This window comes from Aspergillus pseudonomiae (assembly GCF_009193645.1).
Source record: "Aspergillus pseudonomiae strain CBS 119388 unplaced genomic scaffold BDV37scaffold_128, whole genome shotgun sequence".
NCBI lineage: Eukaryota > Fungi > Ascomycota > Eurotiomycetes > Eurotiales > Aspergillaceae > Aspergillus > Aspergillus pseudonomiae.
The window spans coordinates 26,710-50,765 of record NW_022476120.1 but is presented as its reverse complement, the minus strand read 5'-3'; the positions used below and the strand labels follow the sequence as shown (position 1 = coordinate 50,765).

Below are 24,056 nucleotides of genomic sequence, written 5' to 3'. Positions count from 1 at the left end.
GTGTCCATGGTGCGAACATGAAAAGCTCTGCCATACGAGACCTTATGGGTCAGGATATATGAAGGCGGCTCTCTGAGTGGAACAGTGGAAATGACGATCAACACCAGATCATAGACAGAATATCTCGAAGGAACAGGTTTATTTTTATCTCACCAACGACCATCTGTCGATCTGTCGTTGATACGAACAACAGTCCGTAAAAGTGGAGCCCTCGGAAACATCATGTTTCACACCCAATTGAATCATATACCCGAACCTGAGACTTTTGACAGAGTCACATCGCTGGCCTGATGCTTGCATATAACTGCTTAATACTACCTCATTTTGCTATATTTGAGGCTATCGTAGGAGGGAAGGTTTCGAAGAACAGTCGACCAACCCCTAGCCCTAGTATCTCGCGAGCCTTCACCTCACCTGCCCCAAGACACTGAATACGAGCTATAGATTAATCACTCCGAAGCGAGATAAATCCGATATCACCTGACTGCTGGTACCCCTCGTTTCCATCCCATATATGTACATATCATTGTTTCCATCACACTCTCCATTCATCTCAAGTATACTCATCAAAAAATGGCTGCTGAAAGAGAATACAAGATCCTTACTGCAACCTGTCACTGTCGATCTGTGCATTTCACAATTACCCTTCCGAGTGACGCTCTCCCACTGAGCGTTCACCTTTGCCACTGTATTGTGTGTCGCTATACGCATGGAGCCCTCAGTAGCTTCCATGCCCCGCTTCCCAGAGATGTTCATCCCAAATTCATCTCACCGTCAGGCCTTGACAAGTTGACACCGTATACGCACTCGCAGTCCACATCTACTCGATTCTTTTGTAGCAAATGTGGTTGTCACGTTGGTGACCGTGATCACGCTGATGGCCGCTGGGTGGTCTCCAGCGCTATCTTCGACCACGGCGGAGACGAAAGTGTCTGGAAAATAGACTCACACATTCATGCCAACGGTAGTACTCATACCGGGCTATTCAAGCTTGTACCTCGGATCAAGGGTCGTGTAATTACCATTTCAACTTCATTGAACCAGAAAGATAAGGCCCCCGTACAGGAAAATGTGAAGGTCCAGGAATCGGAAGACGGATCTCTACGGGCTGAATGTCACTGTGGAGGGGTCTCATTCAACATCTCCCGTCCTAGTCGAGATTTCCTTCAGGATCCTGCGAATCGTAAATGGGTTCTGGAAGGGAAAGATGACAAATGGCTAGGTGTACTGGACGTATGTGATGACTGCCGCTTGGTCACTGGGGCGAATGTCGCAGCCTGGATGTTCGTCCCGGTGGACCATATATCGCCTTCACCTCCAGATGATCGAGTTATAGGGACTTCGAGACGTTATTCATCAAGTGATGGAGTGGTGAGGACCTTTTGTGGGACGTGTGGCGCCGTGGTCTTCTATACTTGTAGCGATCGCCCGGAAATAGTAGACGTCGCGGTTGGTATCTTACGGGACCCAAAGTCCGTATTGGCAGAGAACTGGGTCGTTTGGAGAACTGAAAGAATCGCTTATCTTGAAGATGGCTTACGGTATGATGAAGGGTTGACCCAGTCTTTGGATGAGGGCCTACAGAGATGGGGAAAGGAGAGATTTGGAAAGTTGGAGTATTTTCGTGTAGGATAGCTGTGTCAAAAGCTACATCACTGATGCTTATGACACAGGAGGGTAGGATACCAGGTGGAGTTAATGTGCTTTTGATAGTTGGTATACTATTTGAATATATTTGACAGTTACAACCCCTTCGTCCATCGCCTGTACACAAATGATCACGCAATAGGATCGCCTGTCCTAGCCCGACAGAACTAGGATTGATCATTCCCAGGATAGTTGTACTGTTACGTCCCATTTATTTGTCTTTCATAAGGTGCAAGTAGTATTTATCTACTCCATAATGAAGGGCTGTGATAGGCTCACCAATATACATTCTTGAGCTAGCCTGGATCCAGCGATCTAGAAGCGCTTGATATCGAGGTCTAAGTTTGCTATTTTCTCTTACTCGGCACCGTCGCCCTAGCAGTACTCCTGCCAAACTCTCAGAAGGATGACTTGTTATCAAATGGCCCACCATTCAAACAAGATTCCCTTGTAAGGGTTACATTCTCCAGTTCTTGTTATAGTGGCTACGCTATATATCTACCACAAGACAACAGAGCTGAAGCCTTCGTGGCACGACGTGCATACGGATCTCCAACCGGAGCTGCGCGCCCCACATAACCCAAGTAGGTTGTACAGTAGTATGTGAGCTACCCCAAACAGCTGTCATCCATAAAACAGGTTCTGAGTTCTGAGTTAATGTGTCTTCGACGAATCTCGTTGTTTCCTGAGCTTCCAGCCGCTGTCGAAATGCATCCCTACCCAGCTGATGATTATCCTGGCCAATCACGAAAAGAACCTATGTCGGTTACATTTTCCACTCCGCAGCTCTCGCATATGCATGCATAGCAGCCAGAGCTGAACGGCAATAGCTACGTTGTGATGAGCTGAACTCAGGGCCCAAAACTTCCCCTTTTGGCGGCGTGCGCATTTGGTTCGAATTGCTATTCGTACAATGAAAATGCGGGGTTAGAAGCTGATTTCAAGCTGTGGGCGAGCTCAGCTAGCCTCGCAAACATTAATTATATTACATGATATGAAGATGTGGGGTTTATAGGGTGTAAAGGTGACGCACCATGGCCCCAAACGTCCTGTCATAGATATAAACAAGCAAAGTATCCACGAGGGACGGATATCAAAACTTTCCAGGTCGATCAATTTAATTGGGTCAGTACCCACTCAAAGTCCTGCAAAAAAGATCAAGATTTTTCTCGTATTTCCTAGGCTTTTGTCATACCTTTTGTCATCGAGGTAATCCTTACGCTCTGTGAGGACCACCGTTTTCATATCATGGCTATCAAAACCAAACACATCCCCGTCCTCCCACGTCCAAAGTGGCTCGATGCCGCAGGGCTGGGCAAAGGTATTGACCATGATCGCCAGCATCTCAGCATCGTCCTTGGCGCTGGCCAAACTATCAAGGCTCGTCAAACAAATGCCACGTTCACTGGCGAGCTCACTCTGCGCTTGTTAAATGATGATCAGAATACGGAGGCTTCCAAGAAAGTGGGCAACGACTGGGCCGAGCTCAGTGTGAGCGTTGTCTCTGTACCATTCATCGACACGGTGTACGCCGATACCTCAGAGGCCGCTGTGACGCCGGTGGTTGAATATGAATATCCTGACGGTTCAAAGCAACTACCCGTTTATCGCAAGGGACAAAGTCAGACCGACTTCTTCAATCACTGGGATAATCAGGGGTCGGAGTTCGCACTTCTTGACTCCAGCTACACCCAAGTCCTCGTTCCCGTGGTTGATAAAGAGGCACTGAGGCATCCGCAAGAGGTGGACAATATTGATGGGCTGATAGGATACTACGAATCAGTTTTTTCGTTTTACAATGCATTGGCTGGGCTGTCGTTCGAGCCAGAGCGTCCATCAGACCTGAACATTACCAATCGTTATTTCATGAAGGCTGATAAACACGGCGCTGGTGGCGCATATTACGGCCAGAGCTGGACCGCAGCGTCCACGAATGCGATCAAAGAGTGGTGGCTGCTGCCGTCTCCGAGCAACTGGGGCAATCTGCACGAGATCGGACACGGGTATCAGATGTCGTTCCGCGATGACCGATACTTCTGGAACGGGGAAGTATCCAACAATGTTTATGCCGCTCTATACCAGAGCGCCTATCTAGGTGACCGCAAGTATGAGGAAGGTTGGCTGTACAACTATGGCAAGCAAGCCCAGGTTGAGCAAGGTATCACGGATTATATCACGTCGCACAAGTCGCTCAATGACTGGGACCTTCGGGCAAAGCTGTACTTCTTAATGTTGATGGTGGAAAAGGCGGGTGTCGACTCGTTTGCCGATTTCAACCAACAATATCGCCTGGTTAGCAACCAGCCAAATTTCGATTCCACTGACCATTTGCTTCTTGATATGCTCTCTGACAGCTTCCGTCGCATTGGACACATCGATGTGACACCAATCGTGGAGCTATGCAGCGGGTATATCTCGCCAGGGCAGTGTGAGCTCAACCAGTTCGGTCAGGGCAGAGCCGTTTATCCTCTTAACCATCTTGTGGATGGAGATACATTGACAAAGCTACAAGGGCAGCTGAAGCTGCAAAGCCCTCTGACACTAGTCCACGTGTCACAAATGCTCGCTAGTGGGATCAAAGGCGATGTCACCCTTGAGCTCAAGATCGATGACTTGAGCCAGATATACGGGAAGACCGTTACAGTGTTAGACGGCTCCCGCTATGTCCGCCAGCTTACTATTGAGACCGCGAATGTAGCCCTTGGAGCTCTGCCTATCGGGGTGTATACTTTGCGTCTCCCGCTGGGGCGAAACAGTAAATATCAGGTGGATCAACACTATCTTGTTGTCAAACCTGGATCAGCTCAAGTGCAAGTGAACTTTGTCCCTCAAACTGGCTCTCAGGTAGCCAACCAAGAGATCAGGCTGCTAGGCCTAGGGGACAGTTTGTTCAGCACCATACTAGTCGACCAAGCAAATCATGTCGTGCAAGTAGCTGTGACTAACAAAGACCCCCATTCCTACTTTGGTAATGAAACATACGCAGAAGTGGTTATCAAAGATAACAGTGGGCAAGAGCAGTTTCGCGCCACAATGCCAGGTGTCGGGGCAACACTACGCAATGACAAGCTACCCTTCAAGTCGGGCTATACACTCGAGGTTTATCATGCGGAACCCAGCCACCGTATTCAGCTGAGACCAAACTTTGACGGAGTGATCGACCACACCCAAAAAACGAATACCTTCGAGATAACCGCCAGTGGTCTCAAGAACCAGTCACTCAACAACGACCCGCTGGCTGCCTTGTCAGCGCGGATAGAAGCAGCGGCAACTGCACTTCGGGGTCACCCTACTCTGTTAAACGCCGATTGTCCTAGCAAGGTAGATATTTGGCTGGCCATCGGCCAGTTTACCGGCTCTCAACGCGACGATCTGCTGAAAAGATATTCCGACTGCATACCATCTGACAATAACGCACCCAACGAAGGTCTCGGCAATTCCTTCACGGCTGCATTCAAAGGCATCGGGGATTGGCAGTTCCTGACGGCAGAGTTAGATCTAGTTGGCAGGAAACTGACTGTAGCTTTGAAGGACGGTGTAGCTCATCACTATTTCAATGACACGTACGCCGCCTTGCAGGTTCTAGATGCCGATGGAAACGAGCTACTTAATCTGGATGTCAAGGGCAGCACATCTCACACAGCAAGAAACTGGACATTTCCTATTTCTGGCTACGGAGGAGAGGTGCTCAATATCCGTCATGAGGAAGCGCCCACTCGCCTGTTCGTTAACAACAACATGCGGGAGCTTCGCTTGTCTAATCGTGAAACAAGACAGAGTTACCGTGTTACGTCCACGGGGCTCGAGCTTATTACCAAAACTTGACTCGGGAGACAGACAGTCTGGACTTTTGGTCTGCCTGTAGGGATATAGTGTGTGGTGAAATAGTTTTGATTAGTCTAGTGGCTTCTCACTTCCTTTTACACAGTCTGCGGTCATTTACTAGTATGTAGAAACCTGGCTAGGCGAGAGAGTTGATTGTCTTGTTTAGCTAGAGGCTGAAATATGAGAGCCTGTTTGAAGACAAAATCATGTTCATCTGCAGCCTGATATCCTGGGGATAAAGGAGAGCGGCTGAATGACATTTGACTATTCACCTTTGCAGGCTTACAGCCTGGAACTGTTATGCTTCATTCGAGGTCCATCATTTGGTCCTTTAATACAAACTTTAGTGTCGAATACAATTTGCCATGGGAGGCTTTGTTCCAGGGCGCTGCGAAATATGGTTTAACTTGCACCTTTCAGACTTGACAAGGAATACACCCTAGTGGTCCAAGAGATATTATCTAAGGTGATGGATTTAATTATGGGGACCGGCCTAAAGTGATCGGTCTTGGTATGGGGAAGGCTGAAGCTTCCATCCCGTTTGCCCTGAGTGCCCCATTTCTTAGAGCATGTTTCGCGGCAGGTGCTCAGGCCGCTTTACCAGCACTGATTGCAAAGCAACTAGTGGAGCTGATCTCTACACTGTGGCACAGAATCAAACTCCATAAAGAAAGACAGAAAAAGCTAACTTCTGATCTCAGGGGCATTCTGAACTGCGTGGGCCCAGTCTACTTTCACAGAGACAGCGGAATTCACATAAATTGTCTGTGCCTCGACCCCAGAAAGTACTGGAATTCAACAGGGTCCTAATTTTTTCACTCCTTTCTCTTCGTGTTCATTGTCTACAATTCTATCCTTTCTCGTTAAGCGGACTGCAAAAATGTACTGGCCGTTGCTTGTCTTTGCCTCGTTCCTGATAGCATTGGCTGCGGGCAACGACATGACTCCCGCAAAACGAAGCATGCCCACTTCCCCTCGCGACAGAAAGTACATCTTAAAACAGTGCCCTTGGATAGAGATACGCGGTCCACAGCCTCAAAGAAACCAACAATATGCACCTGCACAGAGTTTGTTCTCGGAGTGCAAGAATAACAGGGATGCTGGTGAAGTGACGGCAGGTTTGTGTCTGAACAGATGCCTTGGTTGGGATAAAACAGCGCATAAGTTTACCGCAGAAAAGAAGTATGTCCCACGTTATCTATATGGAATCAGCAATAACTGACAATATTAGTGGAAATGGACTTGCTAGTTGGAATGGGAATTGTTGGAACTGCCGTTTCCAAAGAAACGAACAAGGCGACAACGTTTTCTGTCACTGCGCGAACGTGCCCGAGCCCAAAGACCATACCGACCGTGTTACAGGTGTAAAAATGGGTCTCAGGAGTTTCAACCTAGGTGAGTATTTTGTGCAATAAAAACCAGACTGTTGTGTTAACTGATTGTTTGTAGATGGTGTGTTGGAGCTTGGCACCGACGGTGTTCTAAAATGCCATGGGATATCTGGACATTGTTGAGTAGATATGAGATTGTCTGGTCTAGTCTCTTGGCTAGGGAGAAGGTTTAGTAACAGTTAGGATTGGTGAAACTTAGCTTAATCTCTGTATGGTTCAATACTGTTGGGTTGTCTGTTCCTGTTTGTTATCGAATTGACATATCTATATTTTTTCTCAAACATAATCCGGACATGTTACTGTGAGTGTAGACCATGAACTACACATCGTAGGATATCATATACTGAATCATGATTCATGTTTAACCCAAAAACACACAAGATGAGTTCGCTAGTTATTACCTTCAATATCTCAGTTCCCCAGCTCTATATTATACATATTGGAGACGGAGTCAGCTTGGAAGATCTGGATCAAGTAGTCACAAGGTACAAACGGCCACTATTAATGGATTCCTATCCCTCCGTCCTGAAATGGAGCATGGGACAACTTTTCATTTTCTCGCCAATGAGACCATAGCTCCATTCCACTTCTGCCGTAAAACTAGCTAGGACTGCTCAAGATGGAGTTCCATAACCCCATGGCGAACATATTCGTGCACAAGATATTGCTTTCTCCGAAGTTCAAAGGGTCTACGAATTCTTGAGGTCAGCTATATCAGGCAAATTATCAGGCCTGCTATGGCAATGTTGTAGCTCCATGGGTCACACGGATGGGAAATCTAGCAACTGGCTTTCATCAAGACGCCATACTCTGCGATACACTCGGCTGCCGACACTCAGAAGCTAAGGCTGAGCAATATCATTGTTTTAGTTGGTTGGGAAGACAAAGGATTATAGGTATAGCCATGACGTAGTGGGCTAAGATGAAGCTATGAGGTTACAAGAATTCGAACTGACAGCCAACTGTTGGAAAAGCTCTTTACTTTCTATTCAGTCGCAATCTTACAGCTATGATATAGCAGATGTGATTTTCTTGACTATTGATTGAGAAACCATCCAAAAGACAAACATCCACGTTCATCTTAACCCAGTCTGATACCTCCCATGCTCGACACGTAATCATCCAAGCCTTCATTACCATGAAGATTCTTCCTCGATTTCCCCAGTCCTGTCGATGTGGCCGTTAGAGCCTTCGCCATTTCGGAGCGTAGAGATTCCATCCGCGCATTGGATGGTCCAATACTACCAAGCACAAGAGCATTCGGAATTTTCCCAGACAAGTTTCTAATCAGGCATGCGCACCTCAGGTAGCCATCACAACAAGGCTCCAATTAGCTTACTTTGTCTCAGTCCATAGATATGGGCTATCCAGGGCAGCCGACTGTTGCCGAGCAATGATGACTCCCCAAGCATATTCCACAAAATCGCCAGCTATGATTTGCCATGTTTCGAATGACCATAGGTAGGACGCAATGGCGGTTTATACACATCTGATGTGCTATCAGTCTGCATTGTCGTTAAGGATTTTCGAACAATATCAGCTCGGGGTATATTCACAACGTCTCGCTGATCAAGGCATGATGTTACATCTAAAAGCACGCCGAACAGGGGTATATGAAATTTAACACTATCACCAAGAAAGATTGCATTATGCTGACAAGAGAAGGTGCCAAAGTAGGTGCACACGTACTCTAGTGTGCAACGATAACAGAGTGGCTTGACAATGCATCCGGCCTCCGGCCCTGGAGCAGCCCAGATGCTAGCGGACCTAAATAATGCTTATCTGAATCTAGACTAATATACTCAGCTACTGCTCTATACAACTGAGTTGTTAGTATTCTATAGTAGCCTCGATGGATATTTAAGTAACAAGGAAACCCACAGAGTTCTGCTGGTATCCAACAATCAAACACCCTCCTCTGGACTTGGACACTATCAAACTTTGTCTGCTAGAAACCCCACAAGCTCCACAGTATTGTAGGTCTTGGATAATCAATTCACTATGTATACAATCAGTAACTAACCCTTCATCCAGCACAATGCAGTTCACATACACCGCCATCGCTCTCGCCCTGGTGACCGCCATCTCAGCCCAGAACAACTTCGTCATCATGAGCTGCAACACCAGCCCCATCCCCTGTCATGCTGTTGGCATACCCTGCAGGAATGAAAATACCCCCTGGGCCTGTCCTGTCCGTAGTGACCAGGTTGCGACCTTCGAGGCCAGCTGCCGCAATATCAATGCCTTTCCGGAGATTCGCGGATCTGGCTTTACCTTGAGTGACGCCAAGCAGACAGCTGGGTGCAAGATCTGAGCAGGGTGGTATTCAATGATACGGATACAGCTGTGACGGTAGCAAATGTTTCAAGTGTGTTCAGAAATTCTTGTCATTCTTTAACAGGCCATAGCTGGAGGATTTCGGTAGTCAATTTACTCGAATACTGTCTGCCTTGGGGTTAAATCTGTAGATCAGTAGCGAGACCTTGATGGCAAAGTAGGTATATCAGTAATGTGGCGGCACTGCAACTTTAGCTCAATGGAGGGTTGATTAAACAATTATGCTGAAACAGAAAGCAGAAAGTGAGGCTGACTCTGCAATTCTAGCCCGCTAGAGAACTGGAGAGCTCTGCGGTCAGCCTCGTCTAGGCTGCCACGTGTTGCACAATCATACGCGACGTGTACTGCAATTTTAGGGCCTAGGAGACGTTGACCTTATATGTAATCTTTGTCGCCATCCAGTGGATACTCACTGCACTTTTAGCATCCTGGAGGGGACGTTAGGAGGGGCAGTTGGGCTTATCTAAGCCCTCCGACTCAGCCCTAGTTCAGCCTCGTCTTCAGCAGTGAGATCAGTGCTCTTCACAGCTATATAGGTTTGCATTTCTTCCCCTTATCGCAGCCCAGGTGCTAGTGACTTCAAACAGAAGATCCATGAAACCCGTATTCCATCGTCACAGCAGCATTGATTAAGCAAGCAACAACGATGTCGCTCAGACCACTTCTCAACCCGACAGACGAGGACGATGGAGACGACTGGACAGATGATATGCGGCGTGTTCGTCCGAGGCTCGAAGTGCCTGTTGACTGGTAGTTGATGGTCCCGCTATTTTATGTAGTTCATTGTTGATGGGACTAGGGCTCTGAACCCATCAGAGGACCACCTTGATTCGATCGTCTATCCGACAGATATGTCGTTCAATCATTCCTTTGGCGACCAAGACTTAATATTTGTGGATCAGCTTGAGCATATTCCAGGGCTAGACGCCACTCCCTTTGATCAAGCCTCCTTTTTGCAGCCGGTGCCTGATGATGTAGGGTTGAGTGGTACTTCCATGACATCAACGCCTGGGGTGGACTTTACCGATGGGCCGGTGGGTAACGTTGGCGTTTTGATGGTGGATGTCGCGTCCAGTGAGCAGGGAAAGCAGGTTTGCTATGGGATGGTTAGTCACAATCCCTTGCACAAGCATCAGAGGTTAACATAGACTTAGCTCGTCCACGAGAAGGTTAAACTAGTAGGGAAAGGCCAAGAACTAGAGACTAAGATCCTAGCACTCAAAGATAATAACCAGCATATTCACACCCTTAGCATCCAACCATCTGGCGACGGGTCACTCTTCCTCAGGTTTCCTGACGGCACGGATCTAGGATATCTATCGAGAAAGATGGAGCAGGCGTTGGAAGCACTTATTTGTTTGCCCTTATTCGAGATCGATGCTCTCACCAATCTCAATTCGCTCGTTGAGTCCCTGCGTCGGGCTGGGAAGCCAGCTGATGCTGCGACCCGTGTGAGCATCAACGTTTATGGAAGAGAGTATGACCGCGATGAAGTAGGCAGAGAGCTTTCAAAGAAAGATCTCTTCCTCCAACACCCCGATGACTGTCGTGTTGGGATCAAATATGATAATCCACATATTTTACGGTTGGATGGGATGGATGAGACAGACACCGAGGATGAGGAGGACGTAAACGAGGAAGTATCGGAAACTACGCCTGAGCGGGACGAAGGCTTCGGCGAGACCATGGCGGAGGTCTTTAATTCGCTACAGCGAGGTGATCATCTTACTGAACTGGGAGGGAGCGAAACATTGATCAGGACCTTATACCGGTCAGTTGTCAATTCTGTACTCCTTCTGCAATGGTCTAGAAGCTGATTCTTGCAATGTAATAGGCATCAAGGAGAAGCGTTAGATTTCATGATACAGCGAGAAACAGGCAATATCTCAGAAGACAAGTATCGCCTCTGGCAACCAAAGTCTGTGGGCCGGGGGCAACTGTAGGAACTCCCACTTCACGTATGAAGCATTGGCACTGACTGGAACTAGGTATTGCCATGTCATCACCGGCAACGAGCAGCAAGAGCAACCTGACGAGAGTGGTGGAGGAATCCTTGCTGATGAGATGGGCATGGGGAAATCCCTTACGACACTGGTTCTTACGGCAAAGACATTGCGCGAAGCACGTCAATGGGTAGAGGAGACGAAGGCTCTACCAGGAGCTTCCCTTGCAAAGACACCTAGTCGAGCGACGTTAGTCATTGTTCCCTCACGCGGTAAGGGCCTTCACGCCGCAATGATATGAGCAAGCTAACTTGTAAAGTGTTGATTAACACCTGGGAGAGGGAGATTGATGAGTAAGAAATTTGTCACCGTGGTCTCTCAAGATACTAATAGTCCTCCAGTCACCTAAATGGCGGCATGAAGATGATGAGATACCATGGACGATCGCGGAAGGAGCTAGTTAGCAACATCGACCGATACGATATTGTCATTACCACGTATAACACCCTTGCAAAGGAGCATGATGCGAAGATCCTCGGAAAGGGGCAGAGCCCGCTACATGACTTTGCGTGGTATCGAGTTGTCCTGGATGAAGGTCGGTCACTGACATGGGTAATGTCTGCATGAAGCGACGATGTTAACCAGGTTCAGCCCACATGATACGTCGCCGTAGCACAACCTTTCATAGGGCTGTGGTCGAACTGAGAGCCAGATCACGCTGGTGTCTGTCGGGAACTCCTATTCAGAACAGTTTAGGCGATCTAGGCTCACTATTGGCCTTTTTACAGCTAAAACCTTTCCACGATCCCAGAAACTTCAGTCACTGGATAGCTAATCCTTTTGGAGTCAGGGCAACCAAGCGGAAAGCAATCGAAAGGCTCACATACCTTCTAGAAGCTGTCTGTCTCAGAAGAACCATTGAGCGTGTTAACCTGCCAGGCCAACGATCAGAATTACGCCGTGTGCAATTTACTCCTGAAGAACGTGCTAAGTATGAGCTTACAAGAAAAGACATGAAGCGATTCATCCACCAGCAGGCTGGGGAATACAATCAGCAAGCCGAGACATTCGGCATGTTCCAGGTCTTTTTGCAGCTAAGGAGCTTTTGCAATCATGGAACATACCAGCCCCGGTTCTCTTGGGCGAAGAGGAACCTGCTGGAGGATGAGCTGGACCCTGTCTGTTCTATGACAAGGGATAGCTTGAACCGCTGCTCAGGTTGCCGACAACCTTTGCCGGTTATGCCACATGGCAGGCGGCCAAAGTATGTAGAAAGTTGCAAGCATGTCCTATGTGATGACTGTTCGTGGGGCAGCAGCATTCAGTCAGACCCAGAGGAGAGGCGCCACTGTCCACTATGTGAATCTCTTAGGGGATCACGCTACCGTGGCCATATACCCACCGCGTCAAACCAGAGAAACCGAAGCGGCGCAGATTATCTCAACGCGGACGGTCACTCATCCAAGATGAGGGTGCTCATATCCGACGTGCAGAGGGATATAGGGACAACCAAAAGGTATGGTTGATCAGTGCAAGCTGTTCTTATCACTGACAACGGTGCAGTATCATTTTCTCATGCTGGACACGGACCCTTGATCTGATAGCAAAGCATCTGAAAGTTTCAAGTATAGAATTTGAGCGCATTGACGGCAAAACACCGACATCTCAGCGCCAAAAGATCCTTGACAAATTCGATGGCACCAGAGCGGTTCCCGTCTTGATCATGACAACAGGCACAGGAGCTTTCGGGTACGGCCTGCTTTCCGATGATTCTTACTTGTGAAGAATACTCTGGCTGAAGTAAAGCAGGTTGAACCTAAAATCCGTCAATCGGGTATTCATCGTCGAGCCGCAATGGAATCCTAGTGTTGAGAGCCAGGCTGTTGCACGCGCAATACGTCTTGGCCAGGAGCAGCAGGTCCTAGTCACCCGCTACCTTGTTGAAAACAGTATTGAGGAGGTCAGATATACCTTTTCTGTTGGTGCATAGTCGTTCATGAGCTAACTGTGTCATTCCTACAGGCCATGTGCTCTCAGCAAACGCAGAAATTGAAGATCAGCCAGATGGACTTCAGAAAGGACCTGGAAGCATCTGCTGCTGGCGATGAAGGAACCTCTGACTATCCTTCAGCTATGCAATGAAACCGGTACCATAGAGACATTGTCAAGGCTCACTGCCCTTCAGCTTCGAAGCAGATCGTTAGCCACGCACCGTTCGATAGATCCACGTGTTACCTGTTAGTGACAGATCTACAATGATAATCGCGTTAGATGATACACTCCAATTTCATACTCTCGCTATGATACACACGCAATAAATGTATAACCCCAGCCAGACAAGCCTGCACCAGGTCCGGTCAACCCAGGGAATCTGATCGATTAAGCATCTTTAATGGTCAAGAATGTAGAAAAACTAGAGCAATTGAACAATGTCCATTCCCGCCGTCTACACTACCAGGCGTTCACATCGAAGTTTTCCTAGACGAATGTTAGATGAGACGGACTCCGGGAAGGAAGACAGGGACTTACCTCAGAAAAGTAGGTCGTCACCACGGTCCGGTCAGAGAACTTCCTACCAGCAAGCGCCTTGAGCGCGTTGGTTGTTGATTCCACCGTGTCGAACTTGACAAAGATCTTGCCCACACCGGGAGACTGTCTGCTGCCGCCGGAGGGACGGGGAATCTTCAATTCAACTACCTGACCATACTTCGAACACTCCTCGCTCACATCATCGCAGATTTCTATCGCCATTAGTAAGCTACAAGATGGCATAAGGTTAGTACGTACCTTCGTAATCATCGTTGTCCATGAGCTCCTCGGGCGTCACCATATTCAACAACTGCAGCACACGGCTGGTCTCCAAATCTTGGGAAGTGGTCTTGGCAAACATCGACATCGCATTGACACCCATATCGAGTCCGGCGGCCTGCGTTATTCCAATACTGGCACGCACAACCTTGAGATGTCTGTCACCCAGTTCCATGCCATTGAGTCCTTCCACGGCAATGCTCGTAGCATTAGGATCAGCGTACTCGCAGAATGCAATTCCCTAGCTAAGTCAGTCGCAGCCCATAGTCAGTCGTTCAGCAGTACTTACCCGAGACTCCTCCGTTGAGCTATCCTTAACCAAAACAAAAGACTTCAACTCGCCGAAGGACTTCAGAAGCATGGTGACAGGCTCTTCCGGAATGTAATGAGGAATATTTGACACACAGATCTTATTGGGCGAGTCGGGAACCTCGTTCAGCAATACGCCCTCTTGGTATTCCTGCTCATTGCCACTGGGAACAATGTAATCCTTGGGCCGCCGTACTTCAAGGCCCTGGGGTGCTCCATTCGCCGCTCCGTTGCCGGAGGCTTCATTCTCATCCATCGTAATTCCGTCGAAAGCAAGCGCGACTGTAGCATCGTTCGGCGACTTAAATTCCAGGAGTGCAAAGCTACGATCATCGGACACTTGGGCTGAGATGCAGGGATCCACACTGTGAACGACATTCAGGCCGTTGAGCTGAAGATTGAAGAAAGACAGCAAGTTCTCTCCCGTTGCACTCGCAGGAAGGTTGGATACAAACAAGCGCTTGGCCTGGCGGGAGTTGGATGGTTTCAGGGAGGCGCTCTCTGCCGTTCCAGCACCGGGCTGGCTCATGAAAGCCTGCAGGCGACTAGGATCCATGGGTTGCTGTCGTGGGGCACCAGGAAGCGGGAACATGCCTGCAAAGTAAGTAAACTTTCTCTATCCAACACATATCCACGGGCATATGAAAGCAATCTCACCTGACAACTTGGCCTGCTCCGCAGTCACATTCTCGTAACCAGGAGGCTTAATATCCCATTGCGTCAGACGACGTTTTCGAGTCAAAACCGATTGTACTTCTGTCAAGTCGGGCGTTGCTTCCCTCTTCCGAGGAGGTGGCGACGCACTCCTTCGCCTTTCTCTCCTGTCGCCGCCGCCGCCGCCGCCGCGGTCGGCACGATCACCGCGGTCGCGCTCACGGTCGCGGTCTCTGCCATCTCGTCTAGGTCTTTCTTCGAACAAATCTCCTCGATCCCTATCGCGTCGGGATGACCGATCATCGTAGTCTCTGCGTCGGCGATCGCCACGGTCTCCACCGCGGTCTGCGCCGCGGTCGCGGTCCCATTCACGATCATCCCTCCGGCTGGAGTAGCGGTCCTCCCGTTCTCTGGCGCGATAGTCACGGCTCGACGAGTACGTATCTACTTCATGTTCGCGTCGGGAACTTCTAGAGCTGTAGTGGGGGGATCTCGAACGTCTTCTGTCTCCTCTATCTCCTCTGTCTCCGCGCTCTCGTCGCTCGTCGCGCTGATAGGGCTTACGTTAGTATGAAGTGAAGGCAACATGACAGCCATGAAGCACTCACGTAGTAGTCCCTGGAGCGGCCAGAGTCTGCGACCATAACGATTAGATGACCATTCCATGTGACAGCTAACAGTGGGACTGCACTGCGAGTACTGACCTCTGGACGAATACGTATCGCCGTTCATACTGAGCTCAGGATTCGTTGCTCCTTGCTGTTTCTGGTTGTGGGTAAATTTATAAAAGCAGCAGCCCTCGGGATATGCCTCTAGTCAAAATAAGCGGGCAACAGGGCAGAGAACCAACAATCCAGGATGAGGGAGAGGATGCTTGCACGACGGAGCTGCGCTGAGGAAAACTCCAGTCGTGACGATCGGCGAGCAGCCGCGGCGTCTAGAGCCGAAGCGGTTAGCGCGTGTGTCTGCGAAGTTGACCGCCTTCTGTTTTCCATCCGAACTGGCAGAATCTTTATCTGCCCTGATATGATAGGAGTCTCTTTTTGAAGTTTCCAGCTGATTCAGTACGGTTATCATGACTGTCGGGGCTTTTTCAGAATGGCGCAGACTGCCAGTTAGTCTCAGCGAGCTATGCATTAACACGACGCTCCGTTGTGGGCAGTCATTTCGGTGAGCGCTGCCCCTTTTTCTCCTATACATATCCGGCGCATTGGCTAATTGATCTAGATGGCACAACGTGCCTGACAGCGATGAATGGAGATGTGTCCTCCATGGTCGCCTCCTATCTCTCAATCAGGACCCGACACATCTACATTATAGGACTTATTTACCCCCGGCCCCTCTCCCAACACCACCTTCATCACATCCGCCCTCTCGTGCCGACTCGGACAAACCTCTAGACAAACCTCAATCTGATCAAGATGACATCCTCCCTATTCTCACACACTACTTCAATCTCGCCTCCGATCTGACATCCCTCTACTCCCATTGGTCCTCCAACGACCCCAACTTCAAGAAGAAAGCTCCTCAATTCACCGGAATCCGCATCCTACGTCAAGACGCCTGGGAGGCTCTAGTCTCCTTCATCTGTAGCAGCAATAACAACATCGCGCGCATATCCCAGATGGTCGAGAAACTCTGTATCAACTACGGCCCCTTCATCGCCTCTATCGACGGCCGCGCGTACCATGACTTCCCACCACCCGAGGCCCTGGCCGGCGAGGATGTAGAGAGTCGGCTGCGGAGTCTGGGCTTCGGATACCGTGCCAAATACATATATCAAACGGCAGTGATTGTCTCAACACAGCGCGAGAAAGGATGGTTGGATTCTTTGCGGAACCCCGAGTCTCCCGCTTTGGGGGTTGAACCTGCGCCCGGTGGGGAGATGAGACCAGAAGGCCGAGAGGGATATCGCGAGGCACATGAGAAGCTGCTCGAGTTACAGGGTGTGGGGCCCAAGGTTGCAGATTGTGTCTGTCTGATGGGGTTGGGATGGGGAGAATCTGTTCCTGTTGATACCCACGGTACTTTTCCTGTCATTATTTCTTTCTACGGACGTTGTCGAATGCTAACTCATTACCGAACAGTGTGGCAAATAGCTCAGAGAGATTACAAGTTTGGCAAAGGTGCCCATAAATCGTTGACAAAGGCTACATATGACGCCGTGGGCAATCATTTCCGCAAGCTTTGGGGAAGCGAGGCTGGTTGGGCACAGAGTGTTTTGTTTACGGCTAACTTGAGGTCATTCTCGGATCGACTCGTTGCTTCGAAGAAGGAGGAGGTGCAAGTCAAGGTCAAGCACGAGCCCGATGAGGATCGCAAAGCCGAGGTTACGACGAAAATCACTACTGCTACAGCTGTAGGAGTGAAGAGGTCTGCAAGCGAAAGCAACGTGAAGACCGAGCCCAGTGATGATAAGGATGTCAAGACCATTGTTGAGACGCAGACGACAAGACGGATGTCAAAGCGGCTTCGGAACCGCTAACCATTCCATTTCGGTTGTTCACGTCTTATAGACGTTTACTGGAAAGAGAAATATGTAGATGGCATAGAATGTACCAAGTATATGCACAGCTCTGATACACCTGGGTTTATTCAACAAAGAACCATAGCAACCCCTACCGCGCCACAGTATTGCTGTAGATCTGGTGCTGGATATTAGCACTATCTCCCTAGCCAGGGCAATTGACCAAGCACGCCTAGGTGCGTGGATTCGGGTTTGCAAGATTCTAATGATCAATCCTAGTATTGTTCGACGACGCTTTCTAGAAGTCAAAAACTCTCTCGGTACGAATTGCATCACCATGGTATTCTCAACAAATACATAAAACTACTATCCTAGCTTTGCTTTTTCAGGATGTTTGGTCTATACAATACGCCAAAGTAACCTGACAACGTATGCCAGCCAATTCAACATCCCGGACGCCCGTATATGAAGCAAGCCCCGTCACTTCGCAACACCATAGTCGCCAGAAACTGAGAGCATAGGACTATCACGACAAAGGGTTTATCAACAAAGAAAAAGTTCAGTCTAAAAAGATCTAGGCAGTATATACCTCGTCTCCTAACCCACACGACCCTCATCATAAGTCAGATAGCCATCATGGGTCTTCGGAGTAAATTTCTCATATCGTTCTACATCATCGAAAGGTGATGTGCACGTTTTTAGATCTTGACGCGTCGCCAATTAATCGCAAAACAGGCCTTCGACCTTCTCGCCCTTACACCACCAGAGGCATCGGAAGTGTTCTCCATGCACGGTGTGGCAACCCATCAACTGTATCAGCTTGATTCAATTCAGCTGCTGTAGCTAAACCTGTGTGAAACTATTATTGAAACACGATAGACTTTTAGAGTGCTTCCACAGAAAAACACTTAAAACTGTCGTGAGTTGACCTGTTTGGTAAGCTTAGATACCTCGTAGTCCTGTGACAATATCATTCGAATATTGACACCAGGTCTGAGAGACTGGTATTTGATAACTATAGATTATCCATTCTCCTCCTCCTCTAATGACCACCTCACAGAATATTGGCTGCAAAAATGCCGACAGCGGTTGTATGTTCTATCCAGGGCCCTATTCGCGGCCGCAAAGACTTATTGAGCACATCATTACACCATTCCTCCAAGAGGCGACCAGTGTAGTTCGTCTCGCCATATCCCGGTATTCAGGGTATCATATTGCAAATACGCACCTGCTGTTTAGTTGGTGACGGTCCTCCGTGTCTGGGTTTAATCTGCTCACCATCTGAGATACCCTGTCCTGGGGCCTTGGGTAGATGGAAGCTCCATGACAGGGTCGCTATGCTATCCTTTTAGGGTCACAGAAGGGGACATGTGAGCAGTCTTATGTGAATGTAGATATAACTATCCTGTGTACTAACATCAAGAGTCTAATGATAGACCCAGTTGAAGAATCCCTTTAGTCTTCATTTGAAATGAGATTGCTGAGTTTTCTTGTTTGAGGATTGATATCATCCCACAAAAACAGTAATTCCACTCTGTGAATATGCTTTAGGCAGCTAAACACATGTTTCTCTGCGTCAAGATGTCAGCCAAACTCATGACCGTAGAGCTTCATAGAAACTCTGTTGGGTTAACCAAATATCCCACCCTCGGCAATGGCAGAGGTACAACCAGTCTTGACAAATAAATCAAGGTGTCTGAGCCCAACAAATCTCCCACTTGCATTAGTGCCTGTAAGTATCCATAAATGTTGAACGGTACCGAATCCCCGAATTTCCCGCGGTGTTATGTCGGGTACCTGTAGCGAGATTCTTTGTTCGCAAGCCACGATACATCGAGGCGCTATGACCCATGGTAGCTCTTTCAGGAGCTTCGAAGGTCAAAGCTTGACAGGAGCTCAATGGCACGGCGGTACCTGATTCTGCAAGCGCGCCATGGCTCGGCAAACGCATACCGATTCATCGCAACAAAGACCGGCATGTCCTGCAGATGACACCTAACGTCTTTGTCGTCGACGCCTCGGAAACCCAATATCCAAGCTGTCTCGACTCATTAAGAGAATGTCAACAAAACCTAATATCAGCCGCTGCCCGAAACAGCAAATGCCATCCTAAGGGCCAGGTCAAGTGATCACAGGCCTTATCAAACCCTATCCCCAGGGTATATCAGTATATATCATATACTGTGTAATATCGGCACTCGCCACCACCGCCAACACTGATTAAGCCCGGGCACACAAAGAGCGTCATGTTTTGTAATAGCTCTGTCGGCTATCGCTGATTGAAGTGGAAATGGATCAGCGTGCGACATGTGAACGTGGTCCACCCTGAACCCTCGGCCCAAGCTCATCGTTTCCTGTCTAAACTAGGGACGAACCTTAACTGCCATTGCGGAAGACAGGACCCCTCGCCTTCACCTACCGGATCAGATACGCCAGATAGCTAACTTCAAGCTGTGCGACGTTGGACCAAGTTCAACAAGACTTTGGTCCGGTCGAGGCGTTGGTCCATGGTAGACTGGATGCACATCACAGGACGGAAGCTGTGTATCCGGGTCCCGAGATGTATCTTACTTACATTCCAGTTGTATAGTGTAATAGTGTTCCATACCTCCCGGTGATATAGTTCAATAGTTGACGGACTGACTGACTTCATTGAATCTCACACAATGCCACCAAACCCCATATCGACAATCAAGCAGTATAACTATAACACCCCCAACTAAGATCCCAGATCCCTCGTTATCCCCCGCAAAATCCACACAATGCCGGACCGATCATGCCACAGATCCGATCACACCACGTCGTCCCAAGGGTAGTAATCTCCACCGATCACCTCCACTACACTACGGCATCCATGCACGACCCAGCCTTGCTTACCCCACGGGGCAGCGTCGTAATCATGACCCAAATGCGACAATACAGAGAGAAAAAAAAAAAAAAAAAAAAAGTCTCACCCCAAACCCCACCGGTCTGCCCCAACCACTACGCAAATATAACCCACCCTGGCAGTAGATCCTAGCCGAAAGGAGTCAATGACGGCAATTGAAATTTGGAAACCAACTGTCGATCTGCCACGGGGACCTCGGGAGAACCATGTATGACAGACTATCAGCGCCGTTCTAGAAGAAACGAAACCATGGCGCGGGCGCGCGTCGGGAAAATGGGGGAAGTTAGGGGTCGTCGTGACATGTGATGGTTTGGGGATCCGCGGTTGGCGGATTATTCGGGGGGACGTGATTGGTGAGGTTGTTCCGGCGGGAGGATTTCGGGGATTTGGGTTATTGTCAGGATTTAATATCTTTAATTCTATTTTATTTCATTGTGTAATTAATTGGTATTGGGAGACAAGACCTTCTGTGTTTGGTTTAGGGTTGGAGAATGATGCGTTGAAGGGAGGGTTTGGGAAAAGTCAGAGGGCGGGTGTGGCTCTGGAACCTTAGGGAGGGTCCTCCGTATCGAACTATCGACACTAGTCGGTGACCTCAATTATGGATCCAAGCTACCGAAATGCGGGGGGTGAAGGAAGAAGGGTTTCATCGGGTCCGGATTTCCGTCCCTTTGTGCTGGTCAGCTTCTGCAAGCTGTTTTTGGGTTTGGGGGGGATTCCAAGGAATGACGGTCAACGGTGAACCGGGTTTTGGTCTCTTCCATTATCATTCGAGATGATTGACTAGTATAGAACATGAAGATAGCTATGCAACACAGAACAGATAGGGTATAGGATCATACATCATACAATCAATGTACAGGACTTTTCGTTGATTAAAACGAAGTAAAGGGAAAACAGAAAAGAAGGGAAATCACTGGGAGGGAGTGTGCTGATGGTTCGACTGGGCAAACGTGGACTGAGGATCCCAATCGCGTCCTTGTGATGCGCTGGGTGGCCGAGGCGACGAGAAGCTCATTGACGGCCGCACGTACCGCGCATCTCGTCCGTAGTGGCTCCCCTCCGGGCTCTTGGTCCGCGCCGCGCTGGGAGACCGTACGATTGGTTCTGGCGACTTGCAGGATGTGAGTACGGCGCTCCCCAGCATCTCGTACGTCCGTGTGTCCGGGGTTTTCGCACGAGCATCCGCAGAGACGAACTCGTGGTTCCGCCCAAGTTTGGTCTTGAAGAACTCGGCCCAGCCGAGGAACATCCCCGGACGTGCGAACAAAATAAAGTTCCAAAACCCAACCAGAGACAAGAGAATCAGTAGGGCCAAAATCGTCGATTCATTCGGGCCAATGGCGTGCGCCAGGCTTTGGCATTTGTTGACGTCACCCTTCGTGGAAACCAAGCAGAAAATCCATGGTTGGGCTTTGTGTAGGTTCTCCGGGGTCAGGCTCGTCTTGTTGTTGACTTGGATGAACACCACGGCGAAGAAGATGACGTTGCCGATAATGACGAAAACCAAGGCGACGCCTCTCCATTGCAACTGCAGGACTCGTCGAATACGACGGTATGCTTGGCGCGCAGTGACGGTGCGGACGCTGGATGTATAGGACGGCAGGTGGGAACTGTTGGTGCTGGAGTCGGTGGTATCAAAGATGGACTTCACGTAAACATGGATACAGTACGCCATCGTAGCGAGCTGCAGGACCAGAGATGCCCCCGCGAAGGCCATGACCGGGGCCCAGTAATCCTTGGTCGCATGCTTGATGTTGATATGGCACATGTCGCCAAAGCGGAAGGATATCCCAGTCAAGAGGAGCATGACCGTGATGCCGATACCAGGGATGCCCCAGCCGCAGATGAAAGCCCCCCACATGAACTTCTTGCCGAGGATCACCTCCCAGCAAACCTGGAGATGGAATGCAAGGGTACGAATAAAGCCTGCGACGATTAGCCGGTCGAAGCCCGAAAACAGTTAGCTTTGCACCACGTACTCCACGTTACGACAGCCCAGCCGCCAAAGAGTAACAAAGTACCGGACCATGCGCAGGATAAGTTCGAATGCATGTCGTTTGGTGTGATCTGATTGTAACACTGGTCGGGTTTGGCACCGAGAGGAATAACAAACGCGATCTAGAGGGTCAGCCCATTCCCGCCACTCTTAGACTATCTATCTCAAACCACCTACCTCCATACAGAAGATCCCCATCGTAAAGCAGATGCTCAGGTAATGGCGCTGCGTCCATCGTGGCGGCAGAACCGCATAAGAAACCAGGAGGAAAATGCAGAGAGGCAAGACTGCCACGCTCAGCCAACTCGCAGCTCGCGACTTGGTAGTGATCTCTATTGACCGTCGATCTCGTTAGCAAAGTGGAACGCGCTGCGAACCGGGACCTGTACTTACCCTCCCCATACATCCAGTCTGCCAATGGACAGGGCATACAACAAGAAACATTACCGTTTGCTGAAGGAAGCTGCGCACAATACCGTCCTTGGGTAACTGTTGGTTCACAGGTTAGTCCTCCACAGCCCAGGACTGGTCAACAACCAACGATTTTTAAGAGGCGACAGGAACGTACATCCACCAGTGGACGGAAAGAAAGACTCTTGGAGGAATGGCTCCGGGCAGAGCCCATGCAAGGTTTGATTCGTCATCTTGTGGAATTCTACTATGGATCTGTGGTGTGTGATGTATGCGACAGAGAGCGGGAGAATGTCATATCCTGGCAAAATGGCGAGACCCACGACACTCGAGAATGCGACACAGGAGAGACCCTCGAGTGTGATACCCCACCGAGAGGCTCACAGTCGCGCAACGACTGCAATCGGCAGCAAAGGCGCGGACGATCTCTCACGATAGTGGTCAGTGTGGTGGTCAGGGTGAGAAGGTGAGGAAACGCCAGAACAAGAAGGGGGGGCGATAGTCAGATATAGTTAGAAATAGTAATGGGCCATCTTAGTGCCTCCCCAGTCCCAGCAAAGGTCCCAATCGCTTTGAGTGTTGAGGGGGAGGCAGTTCCAGTGGACTGACTGGGGAGAGGTCCGTTCACCAGAGGCACCCATACCCCGTCGGCATCTACGGCGGTGATTGGGCACAGACATCGTTGGAAGAGTGACTGGAACGAAGCTCGAGGATGAGCTTGGCACCAGGGGGGGGGAATGCAAGGGTGGGGACTGTGTAGGATCCCAGACAGGCTCAAACTTCGAAAGATTTGTATTGTGTACTCCGTATGTCTGTCCGACGGGGGTTTCCAATGGACTGGAGAGATGGCCCATTCACCACTAAGACGGTGGAGACGGCGTAGTTTGGTCACAGAAAACGGTATGCAGAGCGGGGAGAGAATCGTGAACGACTTGGCGTATTGGTTAATTTCCTCACACGAGAGCCCCGTATCGTAATCTAGCCTTGATGTGGAAATTTTACAGATGACCTTCACTGCGACTGATTGGGAGGTGAAATACCGGGCACCTCCACTTGGTGAGGACGGTCTGTTCTCTATTCAATTATAGAAATCCGAAGCCCTACTTGTGTCAGGTTCTGGCTAACCATGGTTGAGGTCTGCGGCAAGGAAAGGACATCGGCAAACATGATACCTGGTCCTAAATATGAGACCTGATTCTCCCGGAGAAATCAATTCCCTCCCCAATTTTAGTTCTCACTCTTTTTTGCTTAGTAGCCACCGTGCATTAAGTCCCTGCACAATATCCAACTTTACGACGGGGATTCTCTGCTGTTAGGGCTGCCTAGGAGAGCACTAGGAACTGCCAAGTATTACTCTGTAACGCCCATACATGACTCA

The 24,056-nt window shown here is 49.3% G+C and overlaps 8 protein-coding genes across 8 annotated transcripts; 6 read left to right on the top strand and 2 right to left on the bottom strand.

Annotated features, from left to right (window-relative positions):
• The first annotated feature begins 560 nt into the window (after positions 1 to 560).
• On the top strand, positions 561 to 1,689 carry BDV37DRAFT_37782 (GFA family protein). Its single transcript, XM_032090530.1, has one exon. The coding sequence runs from the start codon at positions 574 to 576 to the stop codon at positions 1,633 to 1,635; it is 1,062 nt and encodes a 353-aa protein (XP_031935488.1). The 5' UTR covers positions 561 to 573; the 3' UTR covers positions 1,636 to 1,689.
• Positions 1,690 to 2,895: 1,206 nt separating this feature from the next.
• Positions 2,896 to 5,472, top strand: BDV37DRAFT_291222 (peptidase M60, viral enhancin protein; the record flags this gene model as incomplete). The annotated part of the gene is made up of 1 exon (XM_032088884.1): positions 2,896 to 5,472. The coding sequence occupies one exon, from the start codon at positions 2,896 to 2,898 to the stop codon at positions 5,470 to 5,472; it is 2,577 nt and encodes an 858-aa protein (XP_031935487.1).
• Positions 5,473 to 8,442: 2,970 nt separating this feature from the next.
• BDV37DRAFT_276343 (uncharacterized protein) lies at positions 8,443 to 9,177 on the top strand (the record flags this gene model as incomplete). The annotated part of the gene is made up of 3 exons (XM_032085547.1): positions 8,443 to 8,472; positions 8,749 to 8,839; positions 8,879 to 9,177. 3 exons carry the CDS (start codon positions 8,443 to 8,445, stop codon positions 9,175 to 9,177), a joined length of 420 nt encoding a protein of 139 aa, XP_031935486.1.
• Positions 9,178 to 9,870: 693 nt separating this feature from the next.
• BDV37DRAFT_264062 (SNF2 family N-terminal domain-containing protein) lies at positions 9,871 to 13,408 on the top strand. The gene is made up of 8 exons (XM_032083627.1): positions 9,871 to 10,306; positions 10,355 to 10,971; positions 11,035 to 11,139; positions 11,189 to 11,415; positions 11,463 to 11,496; positions 11,545 to 11,738; positions 11,795 to 13,103; positions 13,166 to 13,408. The coding sequence occupies exons 1-7, from the start codon at positions 10,052 to 10,054 to the stop codon at positions 12,667 to 12,669; spliced, it is 2,307 nt and encodes a 768-aa protein (XP_031935485.1). The 5' UTR covers positions 9,871 to 10,051; the 3' UTR covers positions 12,670 to 13,103; positions 13,166 to 13,408.
• On the bottom strand, positions 13,409 to 15,811 carry BDV37DRAFT_264056 (splicing factor u2af large subunit). Its single transcript, XM_032083626.1, has 8 exons — positions 15,619 to 15,811; positions 15,523 to 15,548; positions 15,413 to 15,464; positions 14,918 to 15,358; positions 14,241 to 14,854; positions 13,931 to 14,192; positions 13,673 to 13,884; positions 13,409 to 13,621 (listed from the first exon to the last, which is right to left on the bottom strand). Exons 1-8 carry the CDS (start codon positions 15,644 to 15,646, stop codon positions 13,595 to 13,597), a joined length of 1,662 nt encoding a protein of 553 aa, XP_031935484.1. The 5' UTR covers positions 15,647 to 15,811; the 3' UTR covers positions 13,409 to 13,594.
• Positions 15,743 to 17,493, top strand: BDV37DRAFT_264054 (8-oxoguanine glycosylase OGG1). Its single transcript, XM_032083625.1, has 3 exons — positions 15,743 to 16,084; positions 16,142 to 16,938; positions 17,002 to 17,493. Exons 1-3 carry the CDS (start codon positions 15,990 to 15,992, stop codon positions 17,397 to 17,399), a joined length of 1,290 nt encoding a protein of 429 aa, XP_031935483.1. The 5' UTR covers positions 15,743 to 15,989; the 3' UTR covers positions 17,400 to 17,493.
• A 3,337-nt stretch (positions 17,494 to 20,830) lies between these two features.
• On the top strand, positions 20,831 to 21,052 carry BDV37DRAFT_264053 (uncharacterized protein). The gene has a single exon (XM_032083624.1). The coding sequence runs from the start codon at positions 20,889 to 20,891 to the stop codon at positions 21,045 to 21,047; it is 159 nt and encodes a 52-aa protein (XP_031935482.1). The 5' UTR covers positions 20,831 to 20,888; the 3' UTR covers positions 21,048 to 21,052.
• A 34-nt stretch (positions 21,053 to 21,086) lies between these two features.
• On the bottom strand, positions 21,087 to 23,050 carry gprM. Its single transcript, XM_032090529.1, has 5 exons — positions 22,836 to 23,050; positions 22,661 to 22,756; positions 22,445 to 22,599; positions 22,251 to 22,389; positions 21,087 to 22,197 (listed from the first exon to the last, which is right to left on the bottom strand). Exons 1-5 carry the CDS (start codon positions 22,909 to 22,911, stop codon positions 21,182 to 21,184), a joined length of 1,482 nt encoding a protein of 493 aa, XP_031935481.1. The 5' UTR covers positions 22,912 to 23,050; the 3' UTR covers positions 21,087 to 21,181.
• Between the last annotated feature and the right edge of the window lie 1,006 nt (positions 23,051 to 24,056).

What these genes read in the sequence shown, in the direction of transcription:
- gprM (XM_032090529.1), bottom strand. Translation starts at nt 22,911, where the DNA reads ATGACGAATCAAACCTTGCATGGGCTCTGCCCGGAGCCATTCCTCCAA. An exon ending in CTTTCCGTCCACTGGTGGAT is followed by an intron (nt 22,757 to 22,835) that starts GTACGTTCCTGT and finishes GTGAACCAACAG; the next exon opens with TTACCCAAGGACGGTATTGT. An exon ending in CTGGGCTGTCGTAACGTGGA is followed by an intron (nt 22,198 to 22,250) that starts GTACGTGGTGCA and finishes TAATCGTCGCAG; the next exon opens with GCTTTATTCGTACCCTTGCA.
- BDV37DRAFT_264062 (XM_032083627.1), top strand. Translation starts at nt 10,052, where the DNA reads ATGTCGTTCAATCATTCCTTTGGCGACCAAGACTTAATATTTGTGGAT. An exon ending in TTGATCAGGACCTTATACCG is followed by an intron (nt 10,972 to 11,034) that starts GTCAGTTGTCAA and finishes GCAATGTAATAG; the next exon opens with GCATCAAGGAGAAGCGTTAG. An exon ending in TCGAGTTGTCCTGGATGAAG is followed by an intron (nt 11,739 to 11,794) that starts GTCGGTCACTGA and finishes AACCAGGTTCAG; the next exon opens with CCCACATGATACGTCGCCGT.
- BDV37DRAFT_264053 (XM_032083624.1), top strand. Translation starts at nt 20,889, where the DNA reads ATGCGGGGGGTGAAGGAAGAAGGGTTTCATCGGGTCCGGATTTCCGTC.
- BDV37DRAFT_37782 (XM_032090530.1), top strand. Translation starts at nt 574, where the DNA reads ATGGCTGCTGAAAGAGAATACAAGATCCTTACTGCAACCTGTCACTGT.
- BDV37DRAFT_264054 (XM_032083625.1), top strand. Translation starts at nt 15,990, where the DNA reads ATGACTGTCGGGGCTTTTTCAGAATGGCGCAGACTGCCAGTTAGTCTC. An exon ending in CGTTGTGGGCAGTCATTTCG is followed by an intron (nt 16,085 to 16,141) that starts GTGAGCGCTGCC and finishes TAATTGATCTAG; the next exon opens with ATGGCACAACGTGCCTGACA. An exon ending in TGTTCCTGTTGATACCCACG is followed by an intron (nt 16,939 to 17,001) that starts GTACTTTTCCTG and finishes ATTACCGAACAG; the next exon opens with TGTGGCAAATAGCTCAGAGA.
- BDV37DRAFT_264056 (XM_032083626.1), bottom strand. Translation starts at nt 15,646, where the DNA reads ATGAACGGCGATACGTATTCGTCCAGAG. An exon ending in GGAGCAGGCCAAGTTGTCAG is followed by an intron (nt 14,855 to 14,917) that starts GTGAGATTGCTT and finishes CTTACTTTGCAG; the next exon opens with GCATGTTCCCGCTTCCTGGT. An exon ending in TGACGACCTACTTTTCTGAG is followed by an intron (nt 13,622 to 13,672) that starts GTAAGTCCCTGT and finishes ACATTCGTCTAG; the next exon opens with GAAAACTTCGATGTGAACGC.